This window comes from Micromesistius poutassou (genome assembly GCF_964030765.1).
Source record: "Micromesistius poutassou genome assembly, chromosome: 17".
Lineage (NCBI taxonomy): Eukaryota > Metazoa > Chordata > Actinopteri > Gadiformes > Gadidae > Micromesistius > Micromesistius poutassou.
This window is the reverse complement of record NC_140287.1, coordinates 3,377,555-3,396,705: the sequence shown is the minus strand read 5'-3', so window position 1 is coordinate 3,396,705 and position 19,151 is coordinate 3,377,555. Positions and strand designations below refer to the sequence as shown.

The 19,151-nt window shown below is 49.0% G+C and overlaps 2 protein-coding genes across 4 annotated transcripts in view; both read left to right on the top strand.

Moving 5' to 3' along the window:
- Nucleotides 1-103: 103 nt before the first annotated feature.
- ralgapa1 (Ral GTPase activating protein catalytic subunit alpha 1) overlaps nt 104-19,151 on the top strand; it is a 59,738-nt gene continuing 40,690 nt past the window's right edge. Inside the window, exons 1-19 of one of the 3 annotated variants that reach the window (XM_084482488.1) lie at nt 104-501; nt 3,308-3,418; nt 3,510-3,559; nt 4,188-4,245; nt 4,584-4,627; nt 4,996-5,173; nt 5,741-5,847; nt 6,249-6,387; nt 6,840-7,051; nt 7,410-7,775; nt 8,010-8,168; nt 9,293-9,361; nt 9,601-9,749; nt 10,198-10,321; nt 10,888-11,034; nt 11,298-11,388; nt 11,655-11,819; nt 13,278-13,427; nt 14,779-14,988. In XM_084482488.1, the coding sequence (XP_084338614.1) occupies nt 396-501; nt 3,308-3,418; nt 3,510-3,559; nt 4,188-4,245; nt 4,584-4,627; nt 4,996-5,173; nt 5,741-5,847; nt 6,249-6,387; nt 6,840-7,051; nt 7,410-7,775; nt 8,010-8,168; nt 9,293-9,361; nt 9,601-9,749; nt 10,198-10,321; nt 10,888-11,034; nt 11,298-11,388; nt 11,655-11,819; nt 13,278-13,427; nt 14,779-14,988 (2,635 nt within the window). In that variant the 5' untranslated portion in view covers nt 104-395. Of the gene's footprint in view, nt 502-3,307; nt 3,419-3,509; nt 3,560-4,187; nt 4,246-4,583; nt 4,628-4,995; nt 5,174-5,740; nt 5,857-6,248; nt 6,388-6,839; nt 7,052-7,409; nt 7,776-8,009; nt 8,169-9,292; nt 9,362-9,600; nt 9,750-10,197; nt 10,322-10,887; nt 11,035-11,297; nt 11,389-11,654; nt 11,820-13,277; nt 13,428-14,727; nt 14,989-19,151 lie in introns of all 3 variants that reach the window. The other 2 variants (XM_084482490.1, XM_084482489.1) reach the window with 2 other exon arrangements.
- On the top strand, nt 15,108-16,974 carry LOC311362615 (uncharacterized protein). The gene has a single exon (XM_084482492.1). The coding sequence runs from the start codon at nt 15,309-15,311 to the stop codon at nt 16,911-16,913; it is 1,605 nt and encodes a 534-aa protein (XP_084338618.1). The 5' UTR covers nt 15,108-15,308; the 3' UTR covers nt 16,914-16,974.

Sequence of the window (19,151 nt, the reverse complement as noted above, 5' to 3'; positions counted from 1 at the left end):
TTTCTGTCCTCCATTGCTTTGTTTTCTCTCCTCCGCCATGATGTTCCATGGTATGGGCTGAACAGCTAGCTCCTTTAGCCTGCTGGGTGCTTGTGTTTGGGAAGGGAGGTGGTGCAATGGGGAGATGCTTTGCGCCGCTAAGCTTTACATAGCATTCGCCCCCGACAGAATGCACCTCCACCAACGAGCTGTATCCACCGGTGAACCGCTCGCTGTCCCCGAGGGCTGCTGATTGACAGCACAACGATATTTAAACGGTGGCCGAAGGACAGTGCTTCGTAACAATTTAAAGATTAACGCTAGCTGAAGTAAGCTGCCAGGCTAGTTCGGAGCTAGCCCCTCCTTGCTCTCTCTCTGTACAGTACCATCGGATTCCTCAGTCTCCTGCTGTAGGAATGTTCTCTAAAAAGCCTCATGGAGACGTCAAGAAATCAACACAGAAAGTGTTGGACCCTAAAAAGGATGTACTGACGAGACTCAAACATCTGAGGATAGTCATAGGTAAGTTTGAGTTATGGCTTACTGGCTTGCGGGTCAAATGTTTGTTGTTATGAGTATAGTCATCTATAACGTTGGGGCCAAGAGGTGTGACAAGCTGTGGAGATGCAGCCCTGATTTGCCTGGAGGCCTGTGTGTTTGTGAAGCGTTTTTATTATGAATGTTGCATTTTTTTGGCTAACGTCAGGTTTACCAACGCTTATTACAAGATCTGTGTGAACTGTCAAGACATATGCATATATGATCTAACCGTATTACATCTTTCTCTCTCTCTCACACACACACACACACACACACACACACACACACACACACACACACACACACACACAATGACCAGAAAGGGAAACGGCTACTGTTTCCTGTGTTTTACAGTAGCTACATTTGGGAGAATGAGAGAGACTACAGAGAGGAGAGGGTGTGTCTCGGCTGTGTTTTCTATGGGGAATGTCAAGCCTTGATGATAATCACGGTTCACTACTCGCCTCGCTTAAAGTCACATTGTGATTTTTTTAAAATCTTGTTCGACTATATTGAAAACGGCATATGTAATTTTAATGTTAGATCCGTTTCCATGGATGTAGAGTAGGCCGACATTATTCTTGATGAGGATAGTTGGTTTGTTTCTAGAGCACTTCCAATTTTTGTAAGACATTAGTGAATCTCCAAATGACACATGACATGAAGAAGTAATGAGATAGAGTTTTGTGTAATGTCTATCTGTGTGTCTGTTGGGTAAAGGTCTAGCTTGTGCTATTTTTCCATATGCATAATTTACAAAGATGTGTGATGTCTCTCAGATGCATTGCTTCTGCGTTGCAGACCTTTTCCTGAATCTGTTTTGAAGGACAACTACTTTATACACATGCTAATGGGTAGGGTAATGTTTTTGTGTGTCTCATTTATGAGAACAGGTTAATGACTCAACTGTAGCTCAGGCTACTTTTCTCTTGTAGTCTCCATACTTTCTTTTTTTTAATCAGTCAATTAATATAATCACAGCAAAAATAATTACAGTGTACAGCAGGTTAGTGTTCTTTTTATTCACAGTAGTAATCGCTTATGTGTGGCATATGTGTCCAGACTCCAGACATTAGGCTATAGAAGTGAAGTGGCCACATCACAATGTGTATGCAGTACTCCGTGTATGTATATATAAACTCCTATAATATATGGATGGAGTGTTCTCTATATATAATATATAGAGATATATAATAAATCAATATATAAATCTCTATATATAATATATAGAGAACACTACGTACTGTAAATTACATTCCGCTGAATGCAATGGCGACACCGCCCAATGTAGAATCTTCCTAAAACGTTTTTAGGAGTCTGAAAGATGATCCACATGCCCTCAGATAGAAAGATGGCTAGACCACTTGGACTATACAAGGGGTGCTACTATGGCACAGAACACAGGCGACTTCTGTGTGAGTGTGTATACTTGTGTTCATCTGCAAGTCAGTGTACGACTGGGTGCATGTGTGTCTGGCAAAGTTCAGCCTTCAGTTTTCGTATAAACAAACCCAGATATAGACGCTATCAACTGGAACATTTCTCTGGGTGTCTCTGTGTGTATACTTCCCCCTGTTACTGTGTTTGTACATGCATTTGAGTGCCCAAAGTATTGCTGTTTTGCTTTATGTGTGCATAAATACTTTGGTGCACTCATACTCATAGATTAGTTCAACAGGCCTGTATGTTGTTGTATATGTTATCCCTTGAGTGTTGATAATAGTTGTTAGTCGCGGTGTTCAATGGCTCCTTCCTGAATAATTATTCCTAGAATGCCACGTGCCTCATTGCCAACACCAGCAACAACTTTAGAAAGATCTGCTCCAGGTGTAGTCCATAGGGGAAGGCATGAGCGGAGTTCAGGAATCGAGCCAATTCTCTATGGATAGACCTCTGAGGAATGCACTCCCTCCCCCCTAGTCGAAAACCTGCTTATCACGGGAAGAAGAGTGTAAACTGTCTGTCCTCTAGCAATAAGACATAAGGTTGGGGTTGTCCATTATGTTGATAATTAATTAACTTAATGAATGACGTCTGTGTCTCGGGAAGGAATCTTGACTTACGCCTATCTCATGTGTGCAATGTCCATAATCAATAGTCAAATTTAAAGGATAACGTTGGGATTTTTTTCCCACAATATTGGGAAAAAATTGATGTTCCCATATGTTTTGGGCCAAATTTATTAAAACAACAACCTATTTTAACATTGGTCCAGTATTGACTTTGAACGCTTCAGCCTTTAGCCACAAAACTGGCTGCAATGTTCTCCCGAGGGGCAATAGTGCAGAGTTTATGTACATCCTCTAAAAGTGCTTATTTTTGCAACCGACAAGCTCAGATTGTTTTTTTAGTGTCTGACAATATTATGTAAAGGATCCCTACAGAGAAATAAAACATTCTTACAAAGTCTTGCTCAAAAAAAGTTAGTGACAAAAAAGTTATTTCTCTAGGGATCCTCTCTGTAATGTTGGCAGACACTTACAATAACAATCTGAGCCTGTCACTGGTGAAAACAAGCACTTTAGGGGAAAGGATGTCAACTCCATCTATTCAACACTTATCCTCCATTTCTGTCTCTCTCTCCCCTCTCGGTCTCTCGCCCTTCCTGCCTCTGTTCTCATGTTGTGGTACAATACACTTTTTAGTTTGCCAGAGCTGTCCTATGATGTGAAATGCATTGAATGTGTTTCTTTGTGTGACAGTGGGACCCATGCTGTTGATTGGCCAAAGTCTATTATTCAGCATACAACTGTGAAGCTTGACTCTTTATTTTATGTCTCACCTTTAGAGAACGCAGAGTCATCAGAGCTGAAGCAGTTCTTTGATCAGAACTACTCTCACATCTACTATGTCTTCTTTGAGAACTTTGTCACCATCGAGGTCGGCCTCAGACAAAAAGGTAAGCTCTCGTTGGCCTTCAGCTTAGAAGGGAAACGCCAGCGCAGTGCGCATGCTCCTGATGTAAACAAAGATGTTTCCTTTGGTTTCAGGACACAAGTCTCAGAGGGAGGAGCTGGATTCCATCCTCTTTATCTTTGAGGTAAATAAAAAAATAAAGAGATAAATATGTGCCAAGTTGCAATAACAAGGGAACCTATCGTTTGAGGATTTCTCTTTTAAGGTGATGGGCATATAGAAATCTATTTTATTAATTGATGTTACCAGATGAGCCTCATTAAGATAACAAATATTTTTAAAAAATCAGCATTCTGATAAGCAGAATGCTGAGAATGGAACCAAGTGTAATGCTATAGCTTGAGTCTGCAGATTGAATCTGTTGCAAATCCTGCTCATTGGTTCTGATGGATCTCTTCAGACTTCAGCTGATAGACCAATCGTTCCACACCAGAGTTTTCTTTTCAGCTGTGAATAAAATAACTGGTTTGAATGTGTGTTCATCTGGATGCATGTTTTGCTGAAATCTGAAGACCATGCCCCTGCTCACATAACCGAACCATGACATTTAAAAGTAATCTATTAGACACAGGAATATATCAATGTTTGTGGTTGATTATGTGCTTGATTGTACACACAAAAGAAAAATCGTCCTCGCAATTTAGTTGAGTAACTATTGTCAATATTTCCCCATGAGTGTGTTTACTTTGTAATTCAAAAAATGCATACATTTGAAATTTTTAGGTTTTAATGTAATTATTTTTCCTCCCTAGAAAATCCTCCAGCTCCTACCGGAGAGAATTCAGAGCAGATGGCAGTTCCACAGCATCGGTAACACACACACACACACACACACACACACACACACACACACACACACACACACACACACACACACACACACACACACACACACACACACACACACACACACACACACACACCTCTCATGGATCAGGTTTGGGGTGGTTTCCTAGGTACAGAGCACAAGGTGCATAGCTCGCAGAAGAACCCAAGATAAAACACTAACATACAGCATACAGGTGTAACCCCAGGCCTACTATACTCTTTTACATTGTTGTTGAAGTACACACGCACACTTGTACTCCCAACCACAAAGCAACCCAACTAGCGACGGCCAGAATAACACGGCTTCTGTTCTCCCCCAGGGCTCATCCTCAAGAAGCTGCTGCACACAGGAAACTCCCTCAAGGTAAAGATATGATGGACCATCGCTCTCCAGTAGTAACGTTCGTAACGTACCTCGGTTTTGAATTCACGCTTTGGTCAATTTTCGTTATTGTAAACGGCAACAGGTTGTAATTCTTTTTCTGAACTGAAATAAAACGTGTACACAAATACAATACTGGTGCAAATGACCCAAGGACGGGCTGCAGGACGGGCCGAGTGCCTCGCGTGCTGGGTCCGGTGCAAACCAGTGCACCGCTAAACCCCCCTACACTCCATAGCCCCTGGGTCTCCCCACGGTGGTCCCCGTGCGTAGCCCGTTGCTATAGATAGTTGTCCGGGTATGCGGCCGTCTCTGAAAGCCTCTCCGTCTCCTCCCCTCTCCGGGGGCAGATCCGCCGCGAGGGCGTGCGTCTGTTCCTGCTGTGGATGCAGGCGCTGCAGAGCCACGCCGAGCGCGAGCAGCTCTGCATGTTCGCCTGCCTGATCCCGGGCTTCCCCGCCCCGCTGTGCCACGGCACGCCACGCACCCTGGACACGCTGATCAACCCCCCGCTCAACCTCACAGAGAGTTAGTGACGCACACGCACCCGCGCGCACACGCACGCACGCACACACACACACACACACAGACGTTCCGAGATGAAGCACAGCCAGTGGCGGACAGGTTTGAATATTTAGCAATTTCATGTTGGAATTTTGCTTGGCCGGCAGACAGTTTGACCTGTGGAAGTATAAAGACACAACTCTAAAATGTTAACTTTGGACCCGGCACATACACACATCTGAAGATGGAACACGCATGCACAAAATGGTTTTGCATTTATTTATTGATTTAGTTTTTAAACCTGTCCTTGATGTTTCTGTGGTTTTGAATATATGTGAGCAAGGCAGTGTTTGTGTGTAGCGGTGTGAATGGTAATAAGATCTGGCCGGGATGGAAAAAGTATTTCCATGATGTAAATAGAAAATTAATAATAATAATGAGTGGAAATGTATGTCATGACACACAGTTTGATGTTGTATAATCATGAACTAAGGACGACTTTCAACATCACACCTAGAGTAAAATAGACTGATGTGATTGATGATTGACTGATGTGTATTAAAAGCACAATTTATTTACTTTCCTCCACAGCTCAGGTGACTCCAGAGGAGATCACCCCATTGGTCCCTCCTCAGTCAGGTGACAAGAACCAGGAAGACCTCACTGCCTATTTCCTGGAAGCATTGCTCAAATACATGGTAAACCAGGTATTACCATTATCCCTTACTAACACTACTTACACATGCAAGATAATGACCAATCCTTCACTAATACTACTACATTTTTGAATGCATATACTCTTTTATTGGTAAACAAATGCTAAATATACAGTACTTTTACACCACTAATGGTGCCATCCCTACTTGCTACATGCTGGGTTTTCTGCATGTTTCACCCATTGCCTGTGGCTTTGCCTCCCTCTCTTTCTCCCTGTCTCACACACGCCCCGCTCCTATTAGTCATTCTTCCCAAAACAAAGGCCCTCTTCTCCACCCGTCCCCATACTGCACTAAAGTAATCCTGTTTTTATAACACAAGCATCTCTCTGTGTCTGTCTCTACTTATGTTGGTGTGTGTTTGTGCACATGTGTCCACCAAGGCCAAGTCTCTGGAATGGCGCTGCAAAGAGAACCACGAGCGGGGCTTCAACTTCCTCTTTGACCACTTCAGGAAGTTCTACCTGCCCCACATCTTTCCCAACTTCTCCATGGAAACCAGCCTCTACCAACCCATATTGGGTTAGTGTGGCTCGCATTACAGCAATGGCTCAATGTCAACAATCGGCTGGAACAAACACAAATGCAAATTTTATGACAGATGATACACAAATGGTGTACTGGTATTTGTTTTTCACCCCAGTATTATCTGTATTATCCTTGCTAGAACCTTTAACTGAGTAACTAGTAAATGGTCCACTTTCCTCTGGCTATCACCACCATAAACAAGGACCCTCCGCTGTGTTCTGTGGCACAATTGCACTTTGATTATGCATATTATGCGTATTACATTGTAAATACTGCACAAAACATATTTACATGAATATTTTACCTTTTTGTTCAAAGTGTATATATAAACGTATTTTCTCATCCTGATCCGAAAGCCGGCCCCCTGAACTAAGAAGCATTGTTTGCAGAGTTGTACTCTCGGCAAACAGCCTGTCTGACTGTGCTCCTCCGGTGTGACGCTGTAGACGTGCCCCCCATGCGGCCCAAGCCCTACTACAGCATGGTGCGCAGGGAGCCGGACACGGGCAGCGAGCCGCTGTACTGCACCAAGGAGAGCTTCCTGCAGGCGCGGGTCATCTTCATCCGCTGGCTGGTGTCCTTCTGGCTGGAGCCCCGCACCAACAACCAGACCATCATCCCCGGCACCGAGGGCGAGATCGTCCCCAAGAACATCCAGGTCAGACGCGATGCGTGTGTGTATGTGAAGATACTTGCAGAGGTATACGAAGATGAAGATTGCATCCACGCTGAGATGTTACATGCAATATAGTGTGTCGTGCCTGGTAGGAGCTATCTTCACTGCTAGTGGATGAGATACAACCTCACACTCACACACACACACACACACACACTTTTGCAGGGAAACCGGGTTGTAAACACCTGTGAGGGATTTGCATAATGTGATCGTGTTTTACATGAAACAACGGTATCCTGGTGTCCTGTCTGTGTCTTCCTCCACGCCGTGACTCCTTGTTCCCGCGGCTCGCTCCTCTTTGTTTACCCCCTCGCCGTCCTCTGCTCTCCCCCCCGTCCAGAGAGCGGCGGCGGGCCTCGCCGCTCGCGCCGCCGGCCTCTCGGACGACGGCCTGGGCGGGCTCCGATCCGACAACCACCTCGACGGCACGGGCTCCGTGGGGTCCGGCGGACTGGTCGGGGGAGGCGGCATCGGCGGCGTCCTGGGCGGCAATTGCGGCGGGCTGGGCGGCGGCGGGCTCTCCGGCGGCTTCGGCCGGGAGGGCGAGCAGAGCCACTCCAACACGTCCACGCTGACGGAGCGCGAGCCCAGCTCGTCCTCGCTGTGCTCCATGGACGAGGAGCAGCTGACGGACATGGAGGTGGTGCGCCGGGTGCTCACCAGCACCAGGACCAACGTCAACTTTGTCACCGAGATCTTCAGACAGGTCCGGCGCTGAGACGGCTTTCTGTTTTCATTAGGGGCATGTGGTTAGCGTGTGGCAAAGTATAACGCCTATAGAGCCCCTGGCTCTGTTTCACTGCAGATGCAGTTTCATACAGCTGAATCAATGTGTTTGCTTTGAGCCTTTTTGAGCGATTATCGATGACCCTTAGTATTTCTTTCTTCCTTCCTATGTCTTTGTTGTCTCTTACACGTTTGTGTGTTGTGCTCCCGACAGGCCTTTCTCCTGCCCATGTGCGAGGCGGCCGCCATGCGTAAGGTGGTGCGCGTGTACCAGGAGTGGATCGCCATGGAGGACAAGCCGGTGTTCATGAAGGAGCCGGACCACGGCCCCTACCCCGCCACCAACAGCCTGGACCGGGATCACGACGACCAGGTGAGGAACCACCAGCCTCCACCAACCGCACACGCCGGTCAAAAGAGAGTGAAACGCATTCGTCTATTGCAGCAGCGGTCACAACCGTTTCTACAGAAGCGTGTTGTTATTATTGTCATTATGACGTGAAACGTTTCACGTTATAACAATATAAGTGATACAATGAACAATTTAAGTTCTAATGTGGTAAATTGTATATTATTATAACAACGTGACCAGATGTAGGGCGTTATAACCTGAAAATATCTTGTTATAACATTAAGCCTTTCCCATTATGATGTGATACTCAACTGTAGTTGCAGTAATGTGCTTCTGTATGTTGAAATGGAAACAACAACAATAATCAAGCATAGGCTGGGGCGCTATGGATTTCTTCTTTCCGTGGGGAAAAGGAACGCATCGCCATCACCGGTCGGTTAATTACATCCTACCGTATCTCCAACTAAGCACTGTAGGCCTTTCCTTGTGTAGTCTGTCAAACAAAAGACATACAGCCACTCCGGGGCATAATGTCTTGTAAACATGGTAGTCCTGATAGGCTACATCATGTGACTTATCGTTGTGATGGTTACTGATATACGACATAGATACGTCTTCGAAATGCAAGATGCAATGTAGAGATTAAACTTGTGTCTGTCAGTTAAATGTCTAAATTAGCAAAAGTTTTCCAACCGTCGCTGCTGGTGGTTTTGGCCTCCTTCTAAGATGTGATCTTAGATCTGACAGATTTCAACGCGTGACGGATGCTTTTTTCCGGCCGTCAACTGCATGGGCATTAGTACACAAGAGAAGTGTGTTCGCTAGAAGCACTTTAGTCATTCAAATGTAACTGCCAACTGTTCACTTTATAAATGTCTTCTTTTGTCTGTGTACTGTGTGTGTATATTACATAAAAAACTGTAAATAATTCAAATTAATCGGACACAAATATGGACTGTCCCTCCCGTGCGAGGCTGAATTGACGAGCAGCTACATTTTTCTTCTTGAACATAGTTCAGCAGACAGTCAATAATGATTGGTGTCACTTTCACCTGCCAAAACTATGATTGCAATTAGATTTACTTTTATAAATCAAATGAACCTGTTTCTCACACTGTATTTATTTTTCTTCTTCTCTATTTCAGTGTAACAAACTAATTGACAATGAGATGCTCGAGTACAGTATCCATGCTGGGGTCCAAACCACACTTCAGGTAACACACACACACACACACACACACACACACACACACACACACACACACACACACACACACACACACACACAAGAAACCGTGAAACCGACTCACCTGAACCGTTACACACACACACAAGCACCATTTGACCTTGACCTTTCACATTGTCGACGTCCATATAAATCCCAGCCCCCCCGCCACCCCCCCCCCTCAGAGGACTGACAGGGTGGAGACTTGAACACATTCCCCCTCCCCAGGTGTTCATCACCCACTCTGCCAACGTGTTCCTGCTGGAGCCGGCCAACGACCTGAAGACCCTGCTGGAGGAGCAGGTGGACATGTGCAAGCGGGTGCTCAACATCTACCGCAGCCTCGTCATGCACGAGAGCATGGACCAGAAGACCTGGTATGGGCACTGCTACAGGGCCGGGCGCAGCAGCAGCTGGCACGGACTGAAACACTTGGGCCGTACTTGAAGGGCAGCTGCTCAGCATGGGGCGATGGGGAAGTTATTTTTCTACAAACCAAAAAAAGAATATTAGATTAGTTATGCAGTTAAAGCACATCTGTGATATATATATATGAGAGAGAGAGAGAGAGAGAGAGAGAGAGAGAGAGAGAGAGAGAGAGAGAGCGAGAGCGAGAGAGAGCTGCATGCATCCATCCTTGAACACTGATACACTTGTTTTATATGTTTGCTCCATTTTGGTATGTCTTGTAACCCAAGGCAAAGCACTAGACTGATCTTCGTTTTTAAATAGCCAAACTAGCACATTACAATGGACAACAGCGTCTACTTAAGCTTCCGACACAAACCAAAGTGTGTGTGTGTGTGTGCGCGTGCTCGTGCACAGGGAGCAGATCTTGCTGGTGCTGCTGAGGGTGACTGAGTCGGTGATGAAGAGACCTCCCTCCATCATGCCTCAGGGGAAGAAGAGCAACACGCTGTCGGGCCGGCTGGCTGCGGCCTTGTTTCAGGTACGCCCGCCGGTCAGAACCAGTTAGAGAGGAGGCCGAACCCCAACACTGCTTATGTGTGAGGACCTCCCCTCTAGGTGAAACACGCCAGCTGATTTGGTCATAGCCGGTACATGGTGCATGTTCACTGAGTGCTGCTGCAACAGCACTGGTTGGAACTGAGCTGAAGGGTCGTTGATACAGTGGACCCAGCAGCGGCCCTTGTGACGGGATTAGCACTGTTCTCATGTTCTCAAAGTGTGCGTGACCTGCAATGCACTGAGGCTGATCCAAATGACATGATTTGAACATCTGCATCATCTGCATACTTAACATTTCCCAAATAAGGCAAGTATGTGATGATAGGATACCTGTGGTGTGATGCCATTTTGGAATGCGTACATAATAATATTATTTAAGCACGGTGCTCTCTCCCTCTTCATCCTAGTCGTCATTGAAGTTCATATGAATGTGTATATGTGTGGATTCATAATTTTACGAACATGATATTCTAGAGTATTGTATTCATAAAATGATCCTAGCCGTCATAAAGGTCATGTGGATGTGTACGTGTGTCCCTCCGTCAGACCCTGATCGTGGCCTGGATCAAGGGGAACCTGAACGTCTTCATCAGCCGTGACCTGTGGGACGACCTGCTCTCCGTGCTCTCCTCGCTCACCTGCTGGGAGGAGCTGGTCACCGAGTGGTCCCTCACCATGGAAACCCTCACCAAGGTAACGGCGCCAGCCCACGCCCGTGTTATGCATAATGATAATCCCCATGGTCCAAGGTGGTCTGTTTCTGTTGCTCCAAAACTACTGTAAGATTATTTTGTGATTGTCTTGTAAACAGCTAGAGGCACGACCTATAGTCTTAAACTGTGTGTGTGTGTGTGTGTGTGTGTGTGTGTGTGTGTGTGTGTGTGTGTGTGTGTGTGTGTGTGTGTGTGTGTGTGTGTGTGTGTGTGTGTGTGTGTGTGTGTGTGTGTCCGTCCTAGGTGCTGGCCAGGAACCTGTACACGGTGGACCTGAATGAGCTTCCCCTGGACAAACTAAGTGAACAGAAGCAGAAGAAGCACAAAGGAAAAGGTCGGTCCCGGGCGGGCCCCCCCTTACTTAAGAACCCCCCCAAAAATTGCAGAAAAATCGAAACCTGAATTTCCAAATCCAAATGCAACCTCAACAATACACACACACACACACAAGCTAAAGAAACCGAATAGGCATTAATGAACATAATCATATGTTATTACTAATTCAAACGGTGAACCAAACGCCCCTCTCCGGAACACACTGACCTTACCCTGACCTCCTAACCCGGTCTGGCCCCTCTCTCCCCCCCCCCCCGGCCCCAGGCATGGGTCTGGAGGGCCAGCGGCAGTGCGTGGACCGCTCCTTCTCCAAAGGCTGGAGCCGCGACCAGCCGGGCCAGGCGGCCGCCATGAGGCAGCGCAGCGCCACCACCGCCGGCTCCCCCGGCCTGGAGAAGGCCCGCAACATCGTCCGCCAGAAGACCGTCGGTCAGTTGCGTGTTGTGTGTGTGTGTGTGTGTGTGTGTGTGTGTGTGTGTGTGTGTGTGTGTGTGTGTGTGTGTGTGTGTGTGTGTGTGTGTGTGTGTGTGTGTGTGTGTGTGTGTGGGTGACTTGGTGTGTGGGTGACTTGGTGTGTGTGTGTGTGTGTGTGTGTGTGTGTGTGACTTGGTGTGTGTGGTGTGTGTGTGTGTGAGATCTCCGTTTTACAGATGAACGGAGGTGTGTGTGTGTGTGTGTGTGTCACTCCATTCTCTCTAAGCTTAAAGGCAGTGTTTTTAGTTTTCTATAGTTTACATAATTCATATTCATTTAACATTTGAAAACGCACGGTTGGGCGTTTTCCCACCGACCCGCCGTGTGCAGCACTACTTTTTGCATCATCGGTGCCATAGCTGAGTCGGGACAGGAATCTAGACAATGAGCCTCGGCAAACGGAAACAGCCAGTCCTACAGCATGTGTGTGTGTTCAGACCGCGCGCTTGGTAGCACTCCAATGACACACACACACGCACACACACACACACACACGCACGCACAGGGTCTCTTCCTGGAAAATGTGGTCGCCAAGGAATGTTCTGCTCAGTGACAGTGTCACAGTCCAGCCACTACATACACACGGTGGATACAGATAGCGGGCTAAATCAGGGTGCGGACGCACTATTTCCATCATGTGCACGCACTATAAGGGGCCTAACGTTGGGTGGTTACTTAGAGTTCAAATTAGAAAGTGCTCCAGATGCTCCATTACGTTGGACTTTATCGCAAAAAAGGCTAAATTAGTGTTTGCGCGGCCAGTGAATGTATATTAACCATCTACTCCTGAAAAGGCCGGGAATCCAGTGTAATCCAGAAAAGCCAGGTCAGCTGGCAATTTGGCTATGTGGTTTGATGTAGCACACTGCTGAGGCAACACTAAGAATACCAAAGCAAATATCTCTTCACGTCAGACACCGTACCTCCACCACTGAATGTCCATAGCGTAATGGTAAGGGGACGGTGATGAGTTAAAGTCTCTTATGCAACGCTTTCACTGGCCTCCCACTGTCTGTTCTCCTAAACCTGACCTGTTGTTCCTTCCCTTCTCTTCCAATACTTTCCCCTTCCCTACACTTGACGTCTCTTTATTGATCTTTCTGTCGTTACCTCGCTCTCGTCCCATGTGTCCCTCTGATCTTTCTTGTGTCGTTCCTGTCATTCTTTGCTACTCCTCTGTATCTCTTTGTCTTCTCACCAAACGACTCCCCTTTTCCCCATTCACATAAACGGTATTCCCTACTTTTACTGCCACTTTCCAACACTCTTTCCAACACTCTCCATCACTCTTCTTCTCTCACTTCCACCCGTTTCTCTTCTCTCTCTCTCTCTGCCTCTATGTCTCTCTGCCTCTCTCTCTCTCTCTGCCTCTATGTCTCTCTGCACTCTCTGTCACACGCCCGCCCACCCCAGCCCTGCGTAGCTGCTCTACGGGGGATTCTCTGCTCTCCTCAGCCTTTATCCGCAGTGCTAAGAGTGCTCCTGCTCTGGCCCCGCCTCTTCCTGTCCTCCACCACCACCAACACTTTCCCTTACTACCCCCTCTAGCTGACCAGCTGGCAGGTATACTCTGTCTGTCTGTCACTTCGATCTCTGCCTGCCTGCCTGCCTGCCTGCCTGTTCACCTGCAATAACAAACCGCCTACCGTCTGCCCCTCTGTCTGTCATTCAACACAGTTTGTCGCTGTAGTTGTACCTTTATATAAGCCTGGTTATTTGCCAGTCCTTGCATCCTTTGCTGTTGTTGTATTTTGCATCCCTCAATACTGCTCGCCTGCCCTTGTGTTAGTTTACTACGGTGTTTCCTTAGGAACTTGTCTTGTTTCCTTCCTGCAGTATTTTTTATGTATACAGACTTGGCTTTGTGTATGTTGACCCTAGTTCACCCCCAGTGAATTAGTTTCCATTTTGTCCCAGCGTATCTTGTTTTTTCCCTTACCAGCTCGCCTTCCTGCCGGCCTTTTTGTAATGCTTTCCGCCTTGTCCCGTTTGTGTGGCTCACTTGAGCCTTTTCTTCACTTGCACAGTCTTTGTACTTTCCAATTACAAGTCTGTTCCTGCGGACTGCCTAAACCAGTCCTCCCTGCCTCTTTTCTCCACTGTTTCGGCCTCCCACCCTTTTTCAAGTATATATTCCCTTCCTGCCACCGACTTGGCGTAGCATTAGAGTCTATATATTTCAATGGGAATGTGCAATGTCTTTATTATATTTTCTAATATTATATTATATTATATTATTACCTACTACGGTTTGGCTTGGTTTTTGGCCAGTCCTTTATCCACATTTCATGGGATTTGCATATGAATTGCATATGCTAAAATCAAAAAACACATTTTTTTCTTTGTGCATTATATGATGGCATGTGTGTCATGGTGCCTACATACCATTGACTACAGTTCAGCAACCTCTGTGCCCCTTTGTGAACCGGTAATCGACTCATATCGAGGATGCTAAGTGGCTGCAGATATAACCTTATTTATGGTCATAATGCTTGGAATGCCGTTTGCATGTCGTTTGTGCTTAAAGAAAAACAGCGTCTATGTTTTTGTGAGTTCTATGGATATGCAATGCAAACATACTACAGCATCTATCCGTCCATGATAAGGAACCTCGTTCTTGTGCGACTAAAGTTTTCCCACGATGGTGGCTGCTGGCAATATGTTGGAATTGAAAAAAATGCAAGATAACTTAGAAATAGACGTCGTCATCGGGATCTGTGCGTTTGAGTGTCAGTAATGTCGTTCTCTTCACTGGACCATGATCCTGATATCAGTGTGATGATGGCTGTTTTGGTTTTCTTCATAACAATGTCATTTTTTTTTTTTTTTACCATTTCTTTTGTTTGTGTGTTTGTGGGCCCAGTCAGACCCCGTACTAACCCCACCCCCTTCTACCCTTCCACCCAATCGCCAGACCTGGAGGACCCGCCCATCACCCTGACGCCCCGCCCCTCCCGCATGCGCCACTCCTCCCAGAGCGAGGAGGCGGCGCCCAGCGCTTCCTGCTCCGAGGTCTTCCAGGGCGGGTCACGTGACCTGGAGTCGGCCCCGCCCCCCGTGCTGGCGCGGAGCAGCAGCGCCTCCGACGTGGTCACGGAGCCCTTCGTCACGGAGCGGGCCAAAGGTGACGAGCCCCGCGACGACCCCCGCACCACCCCCGACCCTTCCCCCCACCCCCACCTCACCCCCACTTTCTCGCTCACGGCCAGCAGCCTCGCCACGCCGCCACCCCCCCCGCCGCCGCCACCCCCGCCTCACGCCCCCGCCGCCGCCGACCCCCTGGCCTCCTACGACGCCGTCCTCTCGTCCTCCCTGGACGAGCTGGGCGACGGCGCGCTGTACGGCCAGCTCTGGCCCGGCCTGGCCCCCCGGGGCCCCCGGGCCTCGCGCTCCGACTGGGCCAGCGTCTCGGACTCGGCCCTCGTCTTCTCCCCCGAGAGAGAGATGGACGAGGAGGACGGGGAGACGGGAGGCGAGGAGGACGACCTGTTCTCCTCCATCAGGGATTACCTCACTCAGAGGGGTGCCGAGAGGCGGGAGGAGGCGGCGGCCGCGGGGGAGAAAGGGAAGGAGGGCGGCGGCGGCGGCGGCGGCGGCGGCGGGGGAGCCACCGCCGACCCCGGCGCCGCGCCGGTGCAGACGGGCATAGCTAGGACCCAGGTAGGGCCGCTAGGGCAGGTGCGGGAGGCCAGGCAGGTGGCCCGGGAGGACAGGCCGACGAGCAAGGACGGCCGACAGGTAAGTAAAGCGCTGCGGCACGGCAGCGAGGACTCGGGCGAGGAGACGGAGGCGGAGCAGCGCAGCATCTACGAGTGCCTGGAGCTCCAGTGTCAGTGGCCGTCGCCGGGCAGCGGCGGCAGCAGCTCCAGTCTAGAGAGGCCGGCCGGCCGCAGGGAGAAGAGGGAAGGGAACGGAGGAGGGGAGGAGCGGGAAGGGGAGCAGGGTAGGGACGATAAGGAAGCGGCGGCGTCGTCGTCGTCCGAGAAACGCCGCCAGCTGACGCGGCAGGAGCCGGTGGAGACGGAGGTCGGCGGGAGCCCGCCGGCGCAGGCCCCGAGCCCGGACGCGACCCGGGGCAAGCTGCCCCGCGGCCGCCCCAAGAAGCGGCAGGCGAGCGGCGTCCACGTGAGCTTCCGGCCCTCCACCGAGTCGGTGCAGTTCCACAACCCGCTGGAGAGCAAAGAGGCCCACTGGAGGGCGCGGCTGCGCCGCCTCAGCCACTTCCACACGCACAGCCACTCGGCCGGCGAGCGGCCGGGCACCCCGCCCGGGGCCAAAGCGGCGGCGGCGGCTAGTCTGGGAGGGTTACCCGGGGTGAGCCTCAAGGCGGGGCCCCACGAGAAGGCCGGCTCCGGGGAGCCGTCGTCGTCGTCCTCCTCGGCGGCCGGGGCCGGCGGCGGCGGGGAGCGGTCGGGGACGGGCGGGCAGGACCGCAGCGACAAGGACGAGGAGCGGCCGGCCGGAGGCGCGGCCCACCCCGAGAAGGCAGCCGGGTCCGGCGGCTCCTCCTCCTCCTCCTCCTCCTCCGGGGTGAGGGGCCGCCTGGGCCGCTCGGGCCTGCGGCCCCGGGGGTCCCGCTCTCGCTCCCAGGAGCCCGGCAGCAGCGGCGGCGGCGGCGGCGGCGGCCCGCGACACCACCACCACCACCACCAGGTGGCCCTGCTGGGCGGGGTCTATAAGACGGTGGTTCACGCCTTGTCCTCCAAGCCGCGGCCCCGGGGCCAGGGCTCGTCGCAGGGCTCGTCCCCGCAGCGGCAGGTCCGCGGGGCCTCTGGCGACGCCCCCCTCAGGGACCTCTACTCCCACGTCCTGGGCTACTTTGGACGCAAGACCGCGACGGCAGCAGGTGAGGATGTCAGTGAGCGCCGGTCGGCCGACGTGCTCGCAGCGGGTACAACCATCAAGACACCTCTGAAACAACACAAAACACCCGCAACTTTCTCTTCCGTTTTTTTGGCTGTTTTTAACCGGTCTGTTCTGACGAATGATTTTTTTTTATGTTTTTCATTTTTTTTTGGGCTGATACTCATCATCTTGCTGCTGGATTGAACCTCAAATTTCCTTTTTTTTTGTTTTCTCTTGAACGAAGCCCATTCTCCAACCCTCTCCCCCCCCCTCCTACCCTTACCCCTCAAGTCCCCCCCCCCCCCCCCCATCCCCTCTCCCTCTGTCTTCCCACCTCGGAAGGGCTTTGGACCTTTAACCCCCCCCTGTTGTCCCCTCTTCCCTCACTCTGGTCTCTCCCCCTCCTCTCTTCCGCCCTCCTTCTGGATGTTGCATGCGGCCTCCTTGTGCCTACTCCTCCACCGCCTCTTCCTTGGACTCCGGCCATCTCCTGCTGTCACCGAGGAAGCCCACATCAAACCAGAGAAACGTCTCTTTTTAAGAGAAAAAACAAATAGACGTGGTGTCACGAGTCCCCGTGCTCTGTTTTAGTGAGATACCTTCCTAGACCAGTAGGGGGTATCATTGACCCAAAAACGGAGAACACACCTATTTACACTTCTGTGGTAAGGAATGTTTGGTAGAAAATGGTAAATTTGAATAATAGATCATTCTTCAAAAGGGAAAATGACAAGATATCGGTGGTGGTGAAAAGACCGACGAATGCAAAAGCATTTTTGTTTAAAACTAAAAAACAAACATTCCTAGTGAAATGTTCACTTAATTACGCGTTATCATTATGAATGTTCCATCCGTCGTTTTGTGTTTGCAAACAAACGCATAAGGACATTGGTTTAGGTCCCCTACGTCTCCGTCTTGCACACACTGAACACTATCACCGCGTGGCACCGTTGTTGACCTCGCCAGCTCCTCTCTATCAAGCCCCGCACCACATCTCATGATGTCCGCTATGATACTGCAGCTGTCCATGTGCATTTCACTAATCGTCTCTGGAATGATCATCTTAACTTTGAATATCATACGGATACCTTAATCCTTGATATATTCATTAGTGGCACAGCTGTAGTCGTGTTTGCGCAGACTGCTATGTGTAAATGTTGCCAAGCAACAATTTGATGGATATATCAGTCTCCACAAGTTGGTGTTAATTCGTCCTTTTGGAAAATACGTATTTTCTGTATTCATGTTGGAACGCATCTTGAGTTTGTTAATCTATATTGAATACATTTCTCGATTTCTCAATACATTTCTACTATATTCTACTATATAATAAAGAAAATTGACTTCTGAAGGTAATTAAAAAAAAACAACAGCCCTTGTTTAAAATCCAACAAGGGTCCTTAGCATGTTGGTGAAGTTCAAACTGCAAACCACAGACGTTCCCGTTCAGCCAACCTCATTTGTGTTTCATAGATTACTGCTGAACATAAGTGCCAGATTTAGGAAACGTAAGTGTTAACATGCTGAACATAGTGTCTTATTAAGGAAACGTAAGTGTTAACATGCTGAACATAGTGTCTTATTAAGGAAACATAAGGGTAAACAAGCTGAACATAGTGTCAGATTTAGGAAACGTTAGGTTAATGTTCTGAACATAGTGTCAGATTCAAGAACCACAAGGGTAAGGTGGTGAACGTAGTGGTTCATGTGCGGAACACTAGCTGACTGCGTCCATCTTGCGTGGTTTACCTGGAGCCCTGTCTTGCCTGTGCTGAAGTTAACCTATTAATCCCTAATCATTGACTGACCAACTTACCATCGCTTATACCGTGAGCCCTTGCACCGACTGGAACAGATCATGGTAACAGTACTAATGTGTACCTGTGGTATGGTGCCTGTTTGGCCATAACATGGTGGTTATTATTTTTCTTCCTCCCTCTCTCACTCGCTCACTGCATGCCGTGAGTTTAAACTCCTGCACCGCTTCCACTGGTTGGTTATGGCGTACGCCTGTGTCGTGGGGTTGACCTTTGTTGTTTTAACACCAGTCTGCTGACCGTAAACACTCTTTCCAACACTGCAGTTCCATGTCACACCTACGTTTACGCACCACACCAAAGTCCAAACATCGTGGTATGGGAAGCATAAGAAAAACAGCACTTTTCAGGCAAGTCTGTTTCAAAGGCTAGCATTTGACAGCGCTCTATATTCCGTAAGGGGAATTCCTCAGCAGCGTGGAAACAGTATCCAATGTACGACGTGAAGTAAGATATAAAAAGACTAAATACACAGTCCGTCAGTGAAACGCACACAGCACTATTGACGGCGTCAGTGAAAACATAGCATTAGTCCAACAAGCAAGAGCGCTTGCGTTTGAAGCATTATTTGACGTGACTTGACGTGGTTTAAGGCTGTGTTCCCCTGTGAGACAAAACTCAATCA